Raw genomic sequence first — 21,614 nt, forward strand, 5'->3', positions numbered from 1 at the left:
TAAAATATTTCCGAGCGATCAGTTTGTTACAAGTGAAAAAATTTTAAACCTTTTTGCTGACACATGAACTCTACATTCACCTTTTTAAGCCTTTATGCTTATAAACAATTAACCGTGTATATATCATTTATAAATAAAAGTCACAAATCATTTATTCTCTGTTATTAGATTAGTTTTCTCTATAAGCTTACAAGTAAAACACAGTGAAGGATTTTATTATTATTTTTTTTATGATAGTGTTTAGTATCTTAACATTTATTAATTATGATTATATTAAACAAGTTTTTATTTATTTGCATCCTAAAATAACTGTTCCCTATGCATTAGATGACATTAACCCAAATGACATAGCCGGTGCAGAGCGGTGTCCTTCGAAGGGCGCACGGACAATTGGCCCCATTGCGCTTCACAGAATCAATTCAGCTCACTACGAAGCCGCAATGTTGATTGATGAACCATGACATCATTTGACAGCGGCCGAGAGTTATTAACGAAACAGGAGTTAGAGATATAGATACCCCATTCAAAACTAATATCATTCAAGAAATAATTCACGTGACCAATAATTATAGATAGCTCACTAGAGCAATCGCAGAGCTTTAATATTTGTCGACGATTTTAATGTTGATAATCATAAAAATAGCTATAAAACTAGATTGTTTTTCGGCAGATTTCTAATAATGGCAACAAATAACAAGCTGTCATTAATGTAATCCTAAGCGGGGTCGTTGCTTTTTTGACAGCGGTCTCAATGTCACGTGCTTAGGATATCGTTACAAAGTTAAGATTTAAAATAAGGTTTAAAGTGTTTCTTTAAAGTTAAACTCAAGAAAGTAAGTATGTTACGATTAACTTAAACTTAATTATAATTATTAATAAAAGTATTATATCGATGGCAGTGTACATTTTTTTACATTTCTTTGTACGCATAAAGATGGATAAAGCAAAATACATTGATTTCAAGTTTTAAGTTCTAAGCTCACCTAACAAAAAAATTTAACTGATTAAATCGTAGTTTAATTGTATTTTATGTTCTCAACGGGTTTGAGTGATTTGCAACACCCACCTTAACAACTAGGAATAACGTGTTGGACGTCAGAGTTATTCTGAGATACCTTTAAACTTGTTAATTATTTTTATTCGTATAATCTATCTAGAATTACTTCACTTAAATCTAAGAAAATATTGTAGAACTTTATAGTGGTTATAAGTATCTACGGGGTGTTTGGTTTAAAAGTATTAAAGAGGTGAATGCTAATTTGCACCCTATCCAATAATCAATGGTTTTGGAAAAAATAAATAACGCAATCACAACTAAAAACAAAATATATTATTTACTGTCTTTGCAAACGTACTACCAGATTTTATTGGTCTGTCGCAAAAATAAATTAATGTTTTAAAATAGACGAAAAATCATTACAGCTTTCTGCTGAGTAATGAGCTATAAATTTACCTCTTTAAAATTTGGCACCAATAACCAGTAACCTTGTATAAATCGATAAAAATTACAGCCCTAAACCAAGTTTTTCCCAAGGGTATCACTGAAAATCCTTTTTAATGGTTGTAATTTGTCTTTGTAATGTTCGGTACACATACCGTTTTAAAAATTCCCTCACAAGAAGAATATTGAAGTACTATAATAACTTTGTGAGTGAACCGTTATCTTTGCGATGTTTTCCTTTATCTTTTTGGGTGCATTTATTTAATATTTAATCAGTCTATGCTTACGAGGAATCGATGATACGACTCCAACTCTCCAGTTATATAATAACTACGAACACACATCGCTATTTATCTCGCGTCTGTACATTATAAGGAAATATTTAAATTTAACTATGAAGATAAAACAGAACCTCAATTTTTATTTACATAATTTAAAAAAAAAAAAAATATCGATGACGGCCCTAGTTTAAATATTTTTTATTATCTAACGCAATATGGTCTAGTTGTTAGTTATTGTGGTAAGTACTATAGATTGCGGTAAGAATTTATCGATATCGTGTATTTGAATGATATTGCATAAATTATAATTATAGCCAAATTCGATCGCGAGCTTTAATACATAAGACAATTGTCTGGTAATCGACTGACACAAAATGTTGTTATATAAAAATCCGGTTTTTATTTTGATCTGGACTATACTGCTGTCTTAGCATTAAAAGTTTCTGTGGGTTCAAAGGGACAGGGCGCTGTTAGTTCTTAGGCCAACCTTTTTTTATAGGTAGCGTATTTCGTAAGTTCTCTCGGGAGCCTCGATTCGGGCCGCTACTATCTACTATATTTATACAGATCGCATTGGTGAACACTCCGTGGATCGACCTTGTACCGAGGTGCCGAGACACCTCTGCTTGGACTGTCACAGAATACGCTACTTAACATCGTGTTGCAGACCTTTATTGTTCGTTTACAAAACGCCATCTATGTCAATGTTTTGACACTAGAGTTAGAAATTTCGTTTAAGTCTCTATTTGACACGAACGAATTTTCCGCTTTACTCTCTTTCACATAATAAACAAAAATAAACACGTTCACATTTCTCCTGTGTACGATTTAAATAATATCATCTGAATATTGTAGGCCTTCTGGATGTTCTGTTGTGCCTGACTTTTCCACCTGGAAGTTGTCTTCAATTTAACAACATAGTATTATATTACTACAGAAGCATTCATCCTGTTATTAAATACAGGTCTTTTCAAACCAGTTTAGACAGCATAGTATTCTAAAGATGTTAAAAAATGGAGTACATTTTTATTTATTGTTTTTTTATTGATCATTACCCTCAAATCAATATATCGTACATATAACTAATACAAACTCCCCAAGCGTCTGGAATTGTTATCGCTGTTCCAATAACACTTAATGGGGTAATTTAATTAACTTAAATGATAGGATGGTACGCAATATATTGCACGCAGTAGGATTAATAGGAAAAATATATTAAAACCATTTTTCTTCTACAGAAATAATAACACCAGCGTAAAACTAATAAGAAAATATATTAAAACCTAAAACTCATTTAAATTTAAAAGAAAACTTCGTCATAATTTGTCGTTAGATATAATAAAGTTATAGACGCCTTTGTGATTTATCTTCCCAGCGAAATTGCTTTTCGTAGGTAAAAAATAAATTTTGATTACAATAGCTGTTTTTTTAAGATCATATCGTATAAACTTAATTATTTAAATATTCTGTTAAGTTTCTTTGTTTTTTTACTTCAATCTTAATATTTAACTTTGTATCCTCTCTAAGACATGTCAGTCATGTTCACAGACGATTTCTGTACGACAGCATAACCATCTCTGCATTTAATTGTTGTTTTACAGCTATATTAATTGGGGTTTTGATCGTGTACAAGTTTTATTCCGCAGATATCCACAACGGAATTAGGGATGGAGTTATTGGAGAAACAAAAATCTGACAAGTATTAAAATTTTCGTATTTTCTTGTTTTTACCCTTAGTTGTATTTAGCCTAGTAGTACAAAAAATAAAAAGTATAGAATTCTTTATATGGCCGGTTGATCTTGAGGTAATAACAACACGAAGTCCGAAGCAGAAGGGTGTGTTTTCATTTGAGCTTCGCCCGTATTTATGCTGATGTAAATGGACACTTTTATTTCTGTGGAACTCCCCTTTTTGATGTGCCGCTGACAAAGACGTAATATTGCTCTTACAATACTGACGTAAATAAGGAATTTTATTTCAGTGAAATTCCCCTTTTCGATGAGCCGCTGAGAATTACGTAATTTTGCTTCTGCAATAGAATAGTTTCAATAAATTTCTTCATGCACATATAAACACATATTTTTTTTATAATTCGCACAATACAAGAATAACTACAGTGTTCTAATTATTAGATTCTTAAATGTAATTTCATTTAGTATATGAAACGACGAATAGTTAAGAAAATTTATTTTGTATCACATCTAAAACTCGGCTTAACGTACAATACCGTTGTCCAAAATTAGCACATTTAGGTACAGACGAATTTTCTTATTAGACTATTCAGGTCTTACAAGTATAGTAAATGTAGCTAAATTGGTACTCCCGCTATCAATTAAAACATGTATTTGGCTGAATTACTCTCCAAGTGTCATTTGCAGTTCCAAGGGTTCGAGGAGGCAGGGCGCTGATGATTCTTAGGCTGGTAGCGAAACACGGCAGCCTCCGATCAAGCCGCTAAATTCTATTGTGTAAAATAGTTAGCCGTTTTGGCTTTTACATAGTATAGGATAGAACGCTCCATGGACCAAACTGTCGCAAAGGCCAGTAAGCCAACCTCGGCTTAAGCTGTCAATAAATACACGTAAAGTGACAGATCTTATAAACAATGTTTTTTCTTAACATTGTGTTGGACACCTCTATCGTTTCGTTACATAACGCCATCTATGACAATGTTTTTATAAAGGTCAGATATATGACAAATACAAGAGATAAAAATAAACACGTAACGCCTAAATTTTGCCTTCAAAAAGTTAACAAACCCTTCGTAGGTCTAAGTGTACGCATATAATGAAATTCCGCAAGGTATCTTAGACCATCTGTTTCCTAGTTTTAGACCTATAATTAAACATTATTAAATTCAGGTACAGATGCTTTTTCTTGATAGACTGTTTAGGTTTAGTAGCATTGTATAAATAAAAGTGTGTTGTTCGTATACTATTGTATTTATTTAGAATAGATTTAATATATGACTCTTCTCCACAAATGGTACAGTGCAAAATTACCTACGATTCCTGTTTACAATCGATCATTAGACCTTTGACTAGTAGAATATAAGGAAAGAGACCTATAAAATTAAATCCCCAGCGATGTTCAGATTAATATTGAGGGAGATGCAGATATCAATAGTACTGCAATACTTCAAGCAACAGAACGAAACCGATGGAGACTGCTGGTTGACGAAGGTGCTACATTCCTCTGTAGTCAAGGAAACGATCAAAGAGAGACGATCTGGAATTATTGTACAACGACACTTGTTAACCAACTCTGTGCACTTTGTAATAATTATATGTAATACATTTTGTATACAACAATTACAAGTGCAGTGTATGTGTTTACTTTTGCTTGTTATTGAATATATGTATATATAGTATTTTAATTCTTTAATTGATGTATAATAAAAATACAGTTATTTTTATGATATACGTGTAAAGATAATGATATAATACACGTAATATCATCAATTTTCAGCCTGTTCGATCATTTTATAACCATCTGGTCCATTTTTCCTTATTAACTATGTCCATCTAATGGTTTTACTTACTTCCTTTTTTAAGAATTTCTTTTTAAATCTTGTAGAGAATAAATAAATAAATATCCTTATACTTTATTAAACAAAAGTAAGAACCATCGAAATTTAGTCCGAGCTCAGGATAGCGGTGACCCATCCAACTTGAAACGACGCAACACTATGAAACTTCGCAGCTATTTTAGTATGAGCGCGAAAGCCTTTAAGGATACACGTCGTCCTTGAAACATTGCCGTTCGTAACAAAATTAATTTCATCAATTGGATGCGATATAATTTACTTAGAATCTTTTTAGTGCTAAATTCAAAACATTATTAATCCTAAAAATGTACGGATGGTTACTAGAAAGTGTCCAGCATTTTATTGTGGTAAGTTGTATTATATATATTAATAATATCTCTTTGAATTAAAAAATCAATAAATATTTAATTCAATTTTCGATTCCAGTCATTTTGTTGTCGATTAAAAGTTAACTAGATCTAAGGCATTAGCTACTACATTAATATACTGGTATTCATTGTTTTATTTTGTAATTATAAAATTGTTGTCAGTTTTGATACCACAAAAGAATCCAACATCTAAGGAAAAAAGTAACAAATCTCATCTCCAAATAGTAATAGTCTTTTATATGTATCACTCATTATTATATTCAATACAGATAAATTAATCTCTCAACATCCTTAAATAAATTATAGAAGAGTTAATACGTACTATCTAAACTGCGCAGTGGTAGCCCAGTGGTAGATAACTAAGACTTTTGATCAAAGGTCACGGGTTTAATTCCCGGAACACAATCTTATGTAATCTGCACTTTGTACATTAATTATACAGGATTACTACTGCTCACAAACATGTTTTACAAGTGATGGGCTGCAGCGTAACGTAATACTATACTGCGATCGCCAACCGCCTGACAATCGTAGTATATCATCCATCGATATCTTTGGAAAAGGCCTATGCCCTACAGTGAACGTCTATGGGTTGAAACGTTAATATATACATATATCTAGTCCCACAGTAAATTTTTGCAAAAATATGAAAATCTAATCCTGTTTTCTCTTCAAAAATATCGATATTATTGAAACATTTATTGACGCAAAATGCGTTTGTATCGGATCAGCAAAGTTAAACTCCTTGGTATTCCGTGCCCCTTCGCTTGTGAACTCTCAACATTAGTCCACCGTAGTTAGTTGTACAATAAATACCTTACCTTTATAGAGCATAATATCTTTATAGCATACTTCATGAACCAACAACAAACAATTAATACAATCCATTGAAGTTCCTCATTTGAGGTAAAAGATCTCAAAACACGGAATATAATTCAGAAAGCCTAAAAAATATTACTACCCATAAAATAAGAACTAATCACAGCAACAGTAACGTAAATTTTAAAGAATTGGAATTCAATAGCTTCATTAATTAGATTTCCAGCTATATGTTTATATTTAAATCGCATTCTGCCTTGCAATGAATTACTAGTGCGGGACTGCGATTGAATTATAATTTGAAACTTAATTGAAATTAATGTTTGTGTATAATATTAATATTTTATTCACAGAGTGTTAGGGCCATTCATCTCGGTCCAGTTCACATCAGTGAACATCACGTACCTTTTTATTTTTTTTAGTAAAATGTAATGCTGAAATTTCGTCTCAATGTTTCCCTTCAACATTTTTTAAAAAATGGTGTTATAATTTACATTTTTACTGCGACCGTCAATTTTAGAATATATTATCACTTGGCATGCGAGCAACGTATTTTTACGTGCTTTGCAGTCTGTCGTTGCAGCGCCTTTTTTAAAATAAAGCATATATTCAAGTATAACATAAAGAAAGTTTCGTTCGGAAAACGAAGCAATATAATATAAAATCGCCCGCTGTACGCGTGTGGCGGTGGCGAATTACACCATACGGGTAAGTGTAATCAGATGGTAAAAGTGTAAGTAGATGAGTATTTTTTCATGAGATTTTAACTTGAATTAGTTCATCATAATCATAAGCCATAGGACGTTCACAGCTGGACATAGGCCTGCTACATAGATTTAGATTTTGAAGCGGCCTACGTCAAGCGTCTTCCGAAGATTTTAACAAAGTTGTGTCCGTCTAACACATCGATGGACGTGCTTCACTGCGCATGGACCTTAATCTCCACTCCAAAACTATCTAACTAACCAACATCTATCTAACTAAAATCTATGTCCATTACTTTCATACATCAAAGGGTCTCCTAATTTCTTATTCGATCTCCTAGAAAAATCTCCAGCATACTCCTCTCGGTGAATGTGAGTCATCGAATAAAGCCCGACGTGAAGGACCACGTCTCACGGCCACTCAGAAAAATACAAATGTGTTAAATAAAAATAAAGTACAGTGCATATTGTAAATAAAATTGCTTTCGCTAATATGAAACTTTGGAGCTTACTACACTAAATTTGTTTGGAAGCATTTAAGTTAATTAGTTGAATTTGCGTCGAATTCACTTTTTCAGCGCGCTACAAATAGACTTGTTTACCAATTCGTTGTGAAATGCAATTATTTATAATGATTGGCACGGAATATTTTTTGTCTTAAATTACTATTCGTACGTCATATGACAAAAATTCATACTTCACTTTAATTAATATTTATGGACATATCAGAAAACTTTAATATTTCTATTAAGATTCGTTGTTATGGGTTCAAGCAACTATAAATTAAACAGTTTTTTCACCACTGTACAGTTACATGATACGAATAAAAAATGCATTCTAAATATTTTTAAGAATTCGCAAGTGGCCATTGTAACAGTTACAAATCATTTATTTGGGAGACAATAGGCACGTGGCATATCAAACAGCTGTACACAATGTACTGACCATAGACAAACACGACTTCAGTCTCTTCACTCAGACCAGTGATGGCGCAAGGAACACATGAACATTGTTTTGTCTCTAAATAAGTCTTATTTAATATTCTTCGTCATTTTATTACACGGATATAATCAATAAACTACATATAATATTAATTTAAATTAAAAATGTACGGTTGGTTACTTGAAAGCGTTCAGCATTTTATTGTGGTAAGTTTTTCTTGTTTATAAGGTTAAGAAAGAACTTTTTTTTTTCACATGAGTGATGTTCAAAACCGATAAAAAATATTTAAATGGACTGTTATTTACTTGTCTTAAACTTGGCTATTAATTTCGTGTCTGTATCTCATTTTTGTATCTGTTTTTAACTGTGTTGATTTTTAGTGAATGTCAACTTTAAGGCATCAACTATTATTTTCTATGAGAAAAAGATTCTTATATTTACTACGCCACTGATATCCACCAAAAAGACTGTACCTACCTTATATATACCTTATACCTTAGAATAGCGCAAAACGCGTAGTCACTTACATTAATTAATTGTTACACCGCAGCTTAATCTTTCAGGCCACAAGTACTTTAATTAAATTATATACGCCTGAAGTGATAACAATCTATTAATACAAGAATTTAAAATTTAAAACCCATAAATTTTAACTATCTAGAAAGCAAACATTTAATTAAAATGGGATTGTCGAGTATATCACTTAAATATTAAAACATCTAACGTTTATTTCTAAATTAAAACATATTGTTTTGTTTTGTTTTTTATTATATGATTTAATGTTTTATACAGCATTAAAAGGTATCGAGATATAATGATTTTCTTAAGGTTATTACATGTTATTACTGCACAATAGCTATCGCAGTTTACGAATATTACGTACAATTTAACCTATTACCTTAGAAAAACCATAATCAAAAGATTAACTGGCTAAATAACTATAACAACTATCAACGGGTAGTGGTATATCAGCGGTAGAGAACTGAAACTTGCAATCGTAGTTCGCGAGTTCAAATCCCGGGACACGATCTTAAATAATTCACACTTTGTGCGTTTTTAATATAAGTTTGCCATTTCTCACAAACAAGTTTCCAGAGGATGGATAGCAGCGTCCTCTACGAACTCCCATAGATATCTTTAGCGCCTGTACCTTGCAATGGGCGTCTAGGGGTTGAAACAACGACAACTGTCAACGGGCCATTGTACGTATTTATTATCTTCTTTGATTGCCTCTTGAATCTAATTTCCCCTTTTTCTTTTTGTTGACGATACGATACGTTTAATTGAGGGCTATATTTGCTCCTTAAAAACAATACAAATAGTACAAATAATTATATGATGTATGCGCGAACTGGAGCCAAACTAGCTGACTCCTTATGATTGTTAGTAATCAAATATAAAATTATCTTATATAATGAGAAATAAAAAAAACTTTAATTCGTATAATAATAAGCAACCATATAAATGTTATTCTTAAACAAAATAACTCGATATGTATTCTATACAATATACTCTTCAAAATCTACTCCTGATCCTGGCGTCGTATTCCTTTAACAAGGCACTACCGAGAGTCGTGACCTTTTTTTGTAACTTTGACACGCTACGTTTTACTATCTATGCTGGTCAGCGTCAAAATGGATGGGCAGCAAGCTCTTGGTCGTCGTCCATCCACTTTTCCGGTGATCACAAGTAAACACCATAATTATATTTTAAGAAATAAACTCGAAATCTAATATCGCAACTATTTATCAAAGAAAAAAGATAATGTTTGAAGGAGTTCAGCGGCACAAGAGCTTACCTGAAAGTAATAAAGAAATGAAATAATGATATTTCAATAATAAACTTTAACTTTGACCTTAGACTTAAAACGTAAATAAATATGTTATATAATTTATCTGATCGTAAGCAAACAGTATTAAGTTTTATAAGAGTAAATTCTTTAAACCCAAATCACTAATAATAAGTTTAATTACTCAGTGCAATAATATTTGTAAAGACCTATAATCCCAGGGTAGCCATATACATTTTCTAGTATGTAACTACATTACTTATAAAATCACACTGTCTCTCTCACCCTATCTGTATCATTCACTCACTTTGTACAAAGTAAATTCGAACGTAGATTTCTGAACGAGGATTTCATATTTCAAAAGCTTTAATCAGTCAATGCCAATCTTGACCCTTTCCAGTAATAAAAACAAGAATTACCGTAGTAACATATGTCTAACTAAACAATCTCACTTTCTCTCTTTCCAATATTCGCGGCGCTTTCTGAATATCATAAGTAGAGAGACATTAGTAAATCGCGAATGCATACGTGGAATAACAATGGCGCCAAAATTCGGGTCTCACGTACGTGAGTTAAGTGTTGCGAAACTCTTAATCCGTTCTTTTTTATTTACAAGTATGTCTGTTACGTGAAGGTTACTATTTTCACTGATGTTTACGTTGTTGTTGTAGAGATGTTTGTAATACTCGTAACTTTGCGTATAAACTACCTAATGGCGATTCCGATATCGTTTTTGCCAGCCCAAGCCAAAGTTAGAAGGAAGCTTTCGGGCAAACTTATAGTAACTTAATTTAGTATAAGAGCCTTGAGTGCTCTGCCACCTTAAACCCTATTAAGGTAAAAATTCCAAGGTGTAAAGTACGTTTATCCGAAAAAAATTACCAATTAGAGTAGTTATTTAAATAGAACTATAGTAACAGGCCGAGCCGCGGTTCTTTCGTGAGAGCCTTTAAGCATAAACACTCTATGGAGCGTCCACTGAATTGATCTAATAACTCGGCGGCGTTCCAATCCGGTAAAAAGTAAGAATCCTATCTTACTTTGTCTCAAGCTAGGCGTCTACAGAAGTGATCTAAGAGGTCAGCGGCCTCTTAATCCGGTAGAATTATAGTATATATCGACCCGAGCTAAGGATCCACCGGAGACCTTCGAACTTCGCTACGCGCCCTCTGCGCCCTCGAGTATGCTCTGTATTCCTTAGGCCTTTTATTGTCACTTCCTCTGTTCAAGTTTCAAAAACCTACTTGCCTGGAATATAACTAGTGTTAATGATCATTATTTTTTTGTTCATGAAAATATATTAAAATATTTTAAATTGAACAGTGAAACGTCTAAACAAACTTGTCATCATTATTTTTCATCGATAGAATCGTTCATCCATCTATTTGAGTATTTAAAGAAAAAAATTCAAGTTTTTAAATTATTGTTTCTGTTATTGGGTCAACTTTGACGAAGAAGATACTTGGGAAAATTGGTTTCTGAACGTGTTAGTTCTATAATTATGTTAAATACATGGATCTTGGTCTGTTAATAACTGTTGAAACTCTACACTTAAATGTTGCTATTTTGTTGAATATATATTCTATGCGTTTTGTAAGTTTGTTAGAATTTTGTTGGTGTACTTGAAACAAATGAATAAACATTAATGTTATTAATTAAATAGCTTAAAGTTATCTAATCAAAACAAATATTTCAATCCTATGATCATTCAAGTAAATTAATTTCTTTAATTAGCAAGAATGCGGAGAAGAAATCTGGGAGACGATACTTCGGGAGTCTGGCGCTAGGAATACAGTGTTCAGCGCTACTCAGGTAATATGTTTATTTGCATTCGGAATAAACAACACATGCATAATGCAAGGGAATCACTAGAAGCTATACATTTATATGAGATTGAACAATTTTTATTTAGATTCGTTCTTCTGCGTTGCAATGATTTGCAATTATAGTAAAGGGTTCTCTTTTACATTAATTACTTGCAAAATGTTATGGTCTTGAAAGGAATTTGTGAAGTTTATTAATAAATCAAATCCCCGCGTAATAAAACAATTCAAAATGCTAAACCGGAAAACGATGTTAAGTTCAAACATACTGCCTTCTATGATAGTCGTCCTTCCTGTGCCTTCTATGATATAAAGAAGTGATATAAACCAAAAATTTGTTGGGCGTAGTAGTACGGCTATTTTGACTTTATTGATGTAAATAATCTTCAACAGCAATATCCAGACGCACTTATGCTAAGGCTGGCGTGTGCCTTAGCTCGGCTAATCTCAAAGGATCCTAACAGCCCTACCACTTCATCGCCAGGCAGTCCCACACCAAGGAAAACATCTCTTAAATCCAAACCAACATGGCGAAGCGCCTCTGTCCACACCGATAACAGAATCCAAAGCTACAGATGCCCATTCACTGCAAACAATGCATTAGCAGCTGTCACTAAGAAAGAAATAGCAGCGTACAATTCCAGCGAAGAAATAAGAATGCCGATAAAGAACACAATATCAACAGAAAGAATCAATGAAGGCGAAGAATTTGATATGACAAATATAAGAAACATGCAGAGAAGAAGTTTAGCCATTAATCTAGAACATCACACAGTTAAAGAGACTCCAGAGAAAATTATAGAAGTTGACGATGATACAGATACCAAACTTACCGTCGAACCTATGCCAACATCTCCACAGTCTGATAATGTTGATAAAAAACAGATAACTAGAAAGACCAGCTGCACAGCAGCTTTAGATGTGTACAGGAGGAGAGGTTCCGGTGTTACCAGACCTAGGCTAAACAGTCTTAATCTGATAAATGCAGAAAAATTAAGCTCTTTGAGGGAAAGATTTGGGACTCCTGAGAAAGTTATGGATTTCTTTGGAAGATGTTTCGTTAAGTTCTTCTCTAACTATGGGTACGTTACAATTTGTTTTAATTTTGTTATACGCAATTGAATATTTTACTGATTGAAAACTTTGCTGAAGGTATGACACGATGATCCGTGCGACCGGGCGATACTTCTGTACCTTCCTGCAGTCCGTCGACAGCATTCACCAACGTATGCGCTTCACTTTCCCGCGCATGCGTTCACCCAGCATGCAGCTCACTCGAGCGCATATCAACGGCGCAGAACTAGTCTACAGTAGTGGCAGAACTGGCTACACGCATTATCTAATGGGTTAGTTTTATACAAATCCCTTTTTGGTAACAAGTTCGTAACGACATTTCGTTGACAATGTATTTATAACAAAAATTCGCTCATGTGCAAGTTTCGGCATATTCTAAAACTAAAATAAAAAAAAATATCATCAAGTAATTGATAGAGGCCAAATGGATTACGGCCTGTGCACTCTGAGAATAGGCTCGTATCTTAAAAACACTGCAATAAGTCTGTTGGTGTATGCTCTTTTGACAAAAGACGCCGTTTAAATATTAGATTTGTATATGAATATAAATAACTATAATATAATAAATAAACTCATTAACACGTCAACAAATATATGTGTATATGTACATTTTCTATTTCTTTTTGAAGGTCAATTGTACGAGATAGCTGAAGATATATTCTCACTGAAACTGAAAGCGACCGTCGTCAAAGAAAGTATGGAAGGCAACTATTACGTGGCGGTACTAAGACTCGAATTTGATAACAGCGATTATGTAAGTCATTGTTGATAGTGTAAAATAACGAGACGAGTGTGTCGACTTAAGCTCTAATGAAAAACAGCTTTTACTATAAAGATTTATACAAAGAGATTTTTATATAAGATTAAATAACCATTTTTGAAAAATTTACACAGTAAAATACTACTGCGTTTAAATGAGTATCAGATTTGCCGACATCATCTGTCAAGACTACATGTCCCGCTAGAATTGTGTCTTAGACATTAAAACTTTATAGTTAACTTCCTTTTTTAATGATACTAATAGAGAATATTACAATTTTTTTTATGGCTCCGTTGTTGAGGCCTCCCCTTCTATCCATATCGTGGATATATAGGGTCTTTATATAAACATTATAAAAAATTTAGACATACACTTTTTTCATATACCTCTTTCATTCATCACTTTATCTTTCTTTCGTCACCTTCCTTCCTTCACATTATATGTCTTTCTTGTCCATGCTTCGTTACCATTCTTTGTATCGCCTTTATTCCTCGTCACTATTCCTAGGGTATCACAGCTTATTTTTATTTTTGTTACTTTTTTATTATCACATTGCAGTATCACAGACTTAGGTTCTAATTCTATATTATCCGCTTTATATTTAAATATCACACCTTTTTATTTTACTAGCACCTATTTTTATTTTTCCGTCTAAATAATATACAGTTTATAATTAATTTTCTTTTTGTCCGAAAGTTCCGAGTTACAGCTGTGAATCGAAATAAAATCAAAAAATTTTCTCCAAGGATTGAACCAAAACAATAGGACTATTAAGACAATAGTCTGTCTATTTAAAGTATCTATAAAATCCAATCTAAAATGGACAGTTTTATGGCTTCAATTAAAATGCGTGAATGTAATTGTTTTAGGGTGGTCCAATGGCCACAAAATAGTCGTGCGGAATGATAAATATTTATTTGATTTACATTTTGAAATGTTTATTTTTATTTTGGTTAAATTTACAAAGAATTGAAAGTATTCTCCAGGATATACATAGTAACCATGAGATATATTCAAAGTCGGGACATAAACCACTTTTTCACCAGGCTTCTACGCTGCCTAAGTGACATTTGCAGATTCCGGGGGCACGGGGGGGCAGGGCGCAAAGGGCGCTTAGCCTAAAACCTCTTTTACACATAAACCACCTAAAATCAAATACCACCCACATGAATGGAAATCGGGTCTTAATCCACTACCAGAATATATGCAAACTAATAGATTTTTTAGATTTAAGTAAAAGTCCTTAAGAAGATTTTATTTCTGTTAGACTACTTTTCAATCATTTTATCTGAGCTAATATTTACAAACTATAAAAATAGAACATAATGTCTTTAAAACCAATTATTCTTTATAGTATTTATCGATTTTTAATAACAATTTTCCAGGTTCAATCATTAATGCTACGGAAATCATTGCCGTGTTTACTGCCAGCTGTTCCAGCATCGCTGCTGCTGCAATTGTTTCCATTCGGTGTACTTCTGGATCGGAAAATGAGAATACTTTTAGCAGGAGAAAAGGTCTTTATTGACTTATTTATCATTTTAAGTAAAATGAGAAATTATAGAATTCCTAACATCGAAAATATATTTACGATTATCATTTGTCATTATTTTATAAAAAGATATAGTAAATTAATTTCAACAATAAATTTGAAATACATTGCATTAAAATCGGAAATCCTTGCTTTACAAACATTGTATTACAGTTAGTAGCAGCCTGGGGCGGGCCATCGCACAGGATCATGAAATCTCCAGTTTCTGAAATACTTCGATTAAGGAAACCAAAAATATCATTCACTTGGGACAAGGTATCTGTCAACATTAAAGTCAAAGTAGCTTTATTAGATAAGATTATTACAATCATTAATAATCCTCTACTGATAATTATGTTTAAGTTATTTCATAAATAGAGTAAAATGCCTTTTGGTAAACGCCTTTATGTCATTTAAATTAAGTATAAAATTATATTAAATGATTTCTATATTTATTAATTCATTATGTCGTCGGTGTACCAGCGTTTACCGCTTTCCGACCGTTCCGACGTAACTGTCAGCTGCACGGACAATGTCCCCGCTCACTTCAGATGAACAATTCTTCGAGTTACGTCGATGTAGATGATTTCCGATTCGATCTCTGGGCCAAATTTCGATTCCGATTTGGTTGACCATAACCTTTCTTATTAGACCCATCGTAAATGATCACGTCACAGGCTAAATGTATAATAATATACTTATGTAACAAAAACTAGTAAAATCCTTCTACAATGTAAGGTTTTTTTTGAAGTAATAACAATGATTTGAAACATATCGCTGTAACTATTTTAAAGCGGTTGTTAGAGTGATTAAAGGTCGGGGTTTCTTGCTAGCTTTTTCTAGATTATGCGTATGGAAACCTCCATGCTTTATTTTAAGTTGAATTATATCAGTATTGGATTAATTTGATTTTGAGTTCTACCAAATTGGACTTTTGTGGCGTTCTTCTTTTGACGTACACTAGTGATGACTATAAATGGTTTATTATGGAAAATTAATGTGAATAAATATTAAGCGTATATGCTTGTAGGTGGTATGTATGCAGACTATGCTTTTCGAGCTGGAACTGATGTCGTGGAAAACACGCTGCCTGAACGACACGCGGCGCGGTTCGCACGGGACACGCTCTATTCTGCTCAAAGGACCAATTTACTTGTTGGAGGAAATCGATGCACTTATCTTCCTTTGCAGTCCTATGTTAGTTTCAATATGTAATATTATTGTGTGTACATCATTTATTGATATGACTGACATATTAATTATGACATTCTATTTAAATTACAATGAAATGATTTCTACTAAATAAAAAACGCACCGCAAACGTTTCCGCACCATATTAAGTTCTCGTGCTGTTACGTTGATTATTCTTGTTTTTAGTTAGTACGTCGTTCATTGATTTCTGTTTAATCTTTGACTTAGTTTTTTTTCATAGAATCATTAAGTTAGTGCACTCAATTATTCCATAAAAAGGACAAAGAGGATAGAATTTTCCTTCAAACGAGAAAACGATGACAAAAAATAAAGCATTAAGAAATTTTATGTAATATTCTTTATTGTACACGCTAGGATACATTTAAATAGTTTCATAATAATAAACAAAAGAGTACTATGGACTGTCTTATCACACAAGGCAATCTCTTAGAGACAACCATAGTACGAAAAGGTAGAAGTATAAATAATGGGTAATTATAGCGTACATAACAAACATGTGTACAAACATACATACATAGATTATTTCCACATAAAATATTTTTTTAATTTCTTTACAATTTTCGTGGCCAACTGCAATCATCTGTCCCTTTCACATGCATAAAAAAGAACAGAGAAAACTTTAAATTAGCCATTTCCGGCGTATAAAGTATACACTCAAAATAAATCCGTATATAAAATATGAAAAACTTAAAAATTGCAATAAAAATTAATCGCAATAAACACTAAGTAAACTGATATTAATACGTTTTTTACTTTCCAGATTTAATGATTTAGACGAACTAAGACAAGCCGGTTTGTACCTTGCTGATTTAAATGGTCATGGTCTCTCAAAGGAAATGCTCCTTCATGGTTGGCAGCACCTCTCTCGTCTAGAACTACTATTTGAAAAAGCGGAAAGCAGAAGTTTATCCCTCGAAAAATCATGTAGGCTGCTGGACCAGTGGAAGAAGAGAGGCGATCAACTGCTTTATTCTATGATACCAAAAGGAATTGCTGATCACTTGAGATCGGGAAAAGATCCAATGGGTGCTTGCCAAGTAAGAATTCTTACAGAAAATACAAAGAATTTTTACATTAAAATACAGAATCAGGCTCAAATTCAATTCTAATATATTTTTTTACATGAAGTACAATAGATTGTAGGTTGTTTTTATTTGTAATTTACTTTCATAATAAGTATAGTGTCAAATAACTGAACAGATGAATTCCAATGGGGTAAACTGTAAGAGATTGACGTCTTTTATTTTTATTCAAAACTAGCGATGTACATAAGGTTAGAACTAATATCAGTAACTGTACGTGATATTATAATACACTTCCATATTATCTCTCTAAATTATCTTATAATAAAAGAAGTTAATAAACCAAAAACTTGAAAAAAGTGAGGGATTTTTATGTGGTAAAAGAGCTTGAAAATAAATTGTTCTACCACTTTATCAAGTATATAGTAAATGTGACCAAAAAACCAAACCTGTCTGAAGTTTTTATGGATTTTTCACCGATTATGACGCGTTTGGAACTCTTATGATGCTTTACTGTACCTTATAAGTCACGTAGTGCATTAGCGAACCTATAATTAAGATTGTGGACGTAATAACAAAAAAAAACTATTGTGAGTTTAATATAGTCTCTGTAAATATCACAGACACGTACTTTTAAGTTGTAGGATGCCTTAAAGGGGAATTCAATCTGATTTCAGTTTCTATCGATTCGGACTCTTCTGGAATTCTTCTCATGACTTACACAAATGGTCACTTTAAATGATCTTATGCGCATAATAACAAAAATGAATAATGAATACTATTTCATGTTCCAGGCGTTCGAGTCCGTGACGATAATGTTCTGCGGCGTGCAGCTGTTGGAGGCAGGCACGCGAGCCGACGTCATGCAGACCGTTGCGTATATGAACGACGTATACTCAAAAATTGACAGACTGCTTGACGCTCATCGTGTGTACAAGGTATAGCTAGCTAAAGAAAGAAATTCATGGTTTGAAGAATGCTCATCATTATTCCAGCAGTAGAACGCCCACTGATGGGCACAGGTTTGAAGCTGCCTTCAAAGTCGTCTATCGACGTTGCGGGAGGACATCCTACTCTGAGTTTGCTGATCTATGGTCTACACTCCAAAACCTTAGTGCCATATCAGCTATCTGTTCTGCCTGCTTTGGAATTTCAACCGGTCATTCCATTGTAAAGTAAAAGCATTTCAATTTCATTTTCACGACAATCAAAGATGGTTTTTTTTTTCATTGACGTTTACACTACCTTTAATTCGAATTCAAGTCATTCTCAATTTTTTTTATTCATTTAAAATATTATTCACTTAGATTATTAGTGTAATTCAATTGTTTAGAGAAATGTAGCTCTTTTCTTTTGTTCTTTAGATTAATTATCACCAAGTCAGCGCGCTATACAAGTACCATTCTGTTACGCAATTACCCACCACATCCTACATGGACTAAGGATTATAATGTCAATTATATCTACTAAATATTTACTTATTTTATGAAATGTACTGTAGGTGGAGACGGTGGGCACAGTGTACATGTTGGTGTCCGGTGCGCCGGTGCGGCGACGAGGGCACGCAGCCGCTGCAGCCAGCGCAGCACTCGCGGTTGTCCGCGCCTTTCCTATGCTAACTATCGGTACAAACAACCAATCAATCCTCATTTATATTCCTCTTTGTTAATTGAAAATTAATAGTTATAAGTAAGATATTTTAGTCTGACTCGTAGGACCAAGTGAAAGGTTATATACATGACGATTGATCATTCTAACATGCGTTACATTTTTAATTGGAATGCGATAAGCCGATAACTTTAGCAATATAGAGTCTGCAGGGATAGAAAGTAAATAGGAATTTATTGAATTTCAAAAATGCTTATCTTTTCTACATTGTCATTACGTTACTACCCCGAAAAAAAATTTTTGTATTAGGTTTACCATACACTAATTGACAGCAAAACACCTATACATTTTTTTAAAACCTTTACATCTATAACCAATCATTCTGTATATAAATCAAACGATTTACAGTATATGTCGTCAAACATATATTTTAATACGAACACACCATTGAGATTTTAAATCATACTTTCGAAAATAGGAAGTCATTCAAGAAGATGGCCACTATCTTTGCTCTTATGTATATATCGATTGCTTTTAAATTCGGTACACTTAAACCCGATAAGAACACTAGATAGATGTTCAAAGTAATCGCAGGAAAGGCACATCCATGTCATAGTTTAACAGTATAAGTACAAATTGACTTCACTCAATCGTACTAATTCTTCATTAATATTATTTTTGTCATCCTTTTTATGTTGAGTTATCATCATAATCATTATGCCAGACGACAGAGGCTCACTTCAAGGCATAAGCCTCTTCCGAATTCGCCACAATGATCGGTTTTGTGTTGACAATACTTTTAAAAAAATACCATATACCATATATTTTCGTACAGGTGTGCATTCGGGTCCATGTGTGGCGGGGGTACTTGGACGTCGACTGCCGCGCTATTGCCTAGTCGGCGACACGGTCAATACCGCCAGCCGAATGCAGACATCATCAGAGGTGATTTTACCATAAACAACTTACCATTTTACACGAAAGACAAAAGGTATACAAATTATTTTGACAGTAAAAATAATCAACATTTCAAACCTGGCTCTGTATAAATACAAACATATGTAATATTAATATCTTGATTTATGAAAGTTCATACGAAAGAATTAATTAAAAACAACGGTAAAGGTATGGTTACTTTCATTGATTCTTCTGATTATTGTTTTATTAAGAACTCCGACAATTAATTTCTTTACATTGGCGACATGTTTTTTAGCCAGAGACTGTTTTGGGTGAAAATAAGTGTAATACTGCGCAGAGACGGTTTTACAAACATTTTTGCGCACTTTACAATTAACACATAAGCGTGGCGTGTAATATACTATCGAATGTCCCACTGTCATAATTTATAAACTTGTTTTAAATTTATGCATCTTATGTCATTAACTATGTAAAAATTCTCAGCCGGGGCGTATCCAAATATCCGCAAAAACAGCCGCAGAACTACCCGCCGGCAGATTCAGACTTCGACAGAGAGGACTCATTAAAGTTAAGGTAAAACCAGATCTTTAATCAAAACCAGATTATATATATAAGAAAAAATAATTACAGATAAAAATATTTGTTATAAAAACTATATACCTATAATTCATAAATTTATTTAATTTCGAGAACTTTCTGGCAAGAAAATGGATGATCAAGATCACTAATAATTGTAATAGAATGAACAAACAATCGAAAATATTATTTCCAGTGAACTTCAATTAAACCTACATATTTGGCAGTAGCGCCATCTAGCGAAAACACAAACATCTCTTATTTACTTTTCATTTATCTTCATATCATCTTTCTTTTTCATTACTAATTTTCCGTTGAATTTTTGTTTACAAAATGAAGTTACTTGAATCGAAGTATTAAATTGTTATTCATAAATTTGACTATTCAGAAGTGTTCACATTTGCAGCGCTAGAATTTTAATAAAAAGTTTACAAGTATTTTTTTTCTTAATCAAGGGCAAAGGCATGATGGAGACCTTCTGGTTGGAAGGAGAAGTAGAAGAGGAGGAACAAGACGAAGCTCTGCAACTTTTCTCCGCACTTTGCGGTGATAATTAACTTAATATCTCTATGAAGCCTAAAAATCACTACTTTTAAAAGAAAAGGAAGGTTCAGGAGCAGGTTGAGCAATCACATGAATTACAAGATCATTCATTGACTAAGACACTACAAATTCAAAACAATTAATTTCTAAATTCCTTATTATATAATATGTAAAATAATGCAGCGTATTAAAAACAACAGACATACTAAATAATACTTTATTATTAACAGTTGAATTAAATTCGTATTTTTTTTTTGTTTTCTTTTTCAATTACGAAATACAATAATATTCCTTATAATATTTACAACCACTTACTAAAAACATTATTTATAACGTGGAATAATTTTATAATAGTTTAATAATTTCAAAAAGCAGGAGTAGAAATAAATAATTGCTAATAAAAAAAATTGTAAAAACTTCGTATATATAAACAACATAGTAGAGTACACAATTAAATATATTTCATTTACGTACAAAGTAGTTTCATTCATAAATTATATTTAAACTTTGATATCCAATAAATATAAAACAAGCAATACAAAAGATAAATAGAATAACATTTTTTATTTTATTTCCCATAACATGTCATGAAACCAATACACAACGAGAAATATAACAATTTCTTGTCACGTTTCTGCCTAACCTCTAAAATTAT

At 32.7% G+C, this 21,614-nt stretch overlaps 1 protein-coding gene across 1 annotated transcript; it reads left to right on the top strand.

Annotated features, from left to right (window-relative positions):
* Positions 1 to 8,162: 8,162 nt before the first annotated feature.
* On the top strand, positions 8,163 to 21,290 carry LOC137924567 (soluble guanylate cyclase 89Db-like). Its single transcript, XM_068767960.1, has 14 exons — positions 8,163 to 8,309; positions 11,627 to 11,704; positions 12,109 to 12,797; positions 12,868 to 13,061; positions 13,419 to 13,543; positions 14,935 to 15,066; positions 15,255 to 15,356; positions 16,111 to 16,277; positions 17,053 to 17,329; positions 18,109 to 18,252; positions 18,816 to 18,939; positions 19,758 to 19,867; positions 20,324 to 20,413; positions 20,872 to 21,290. Exons 1-14 carry the CDS (start codon positions 8,268 to 8,270, stop codon positions 20,971 to 20,973), a joined length of 2,376 nt encoding a protein of 791 aa, XP_068624061.1. The 5' UTR covers positions 8,163 to 8,267; the 3' UTR covers positions 20,974 to 21,290.
* The last annotated feature ends 324 nt before the right edge of the window (positions 21,291 to 21,614 follow it).

Source organism: Battus philenor, unplaced genomic scaffold (genome assembly GCF_028537555.1).
Source record: "Battus philenor isolate CCGP_79_NKW_IND1 unplaced genomic scaffold, ilBatPhil1.0.hap1 SCAF_10, whole genome shotgun sequence".
NCBI lineage: Eukaryota > Metazoa > Arthropoda > Insecta > Lepidoptera > Papilionidae > Battus > Battus philenor.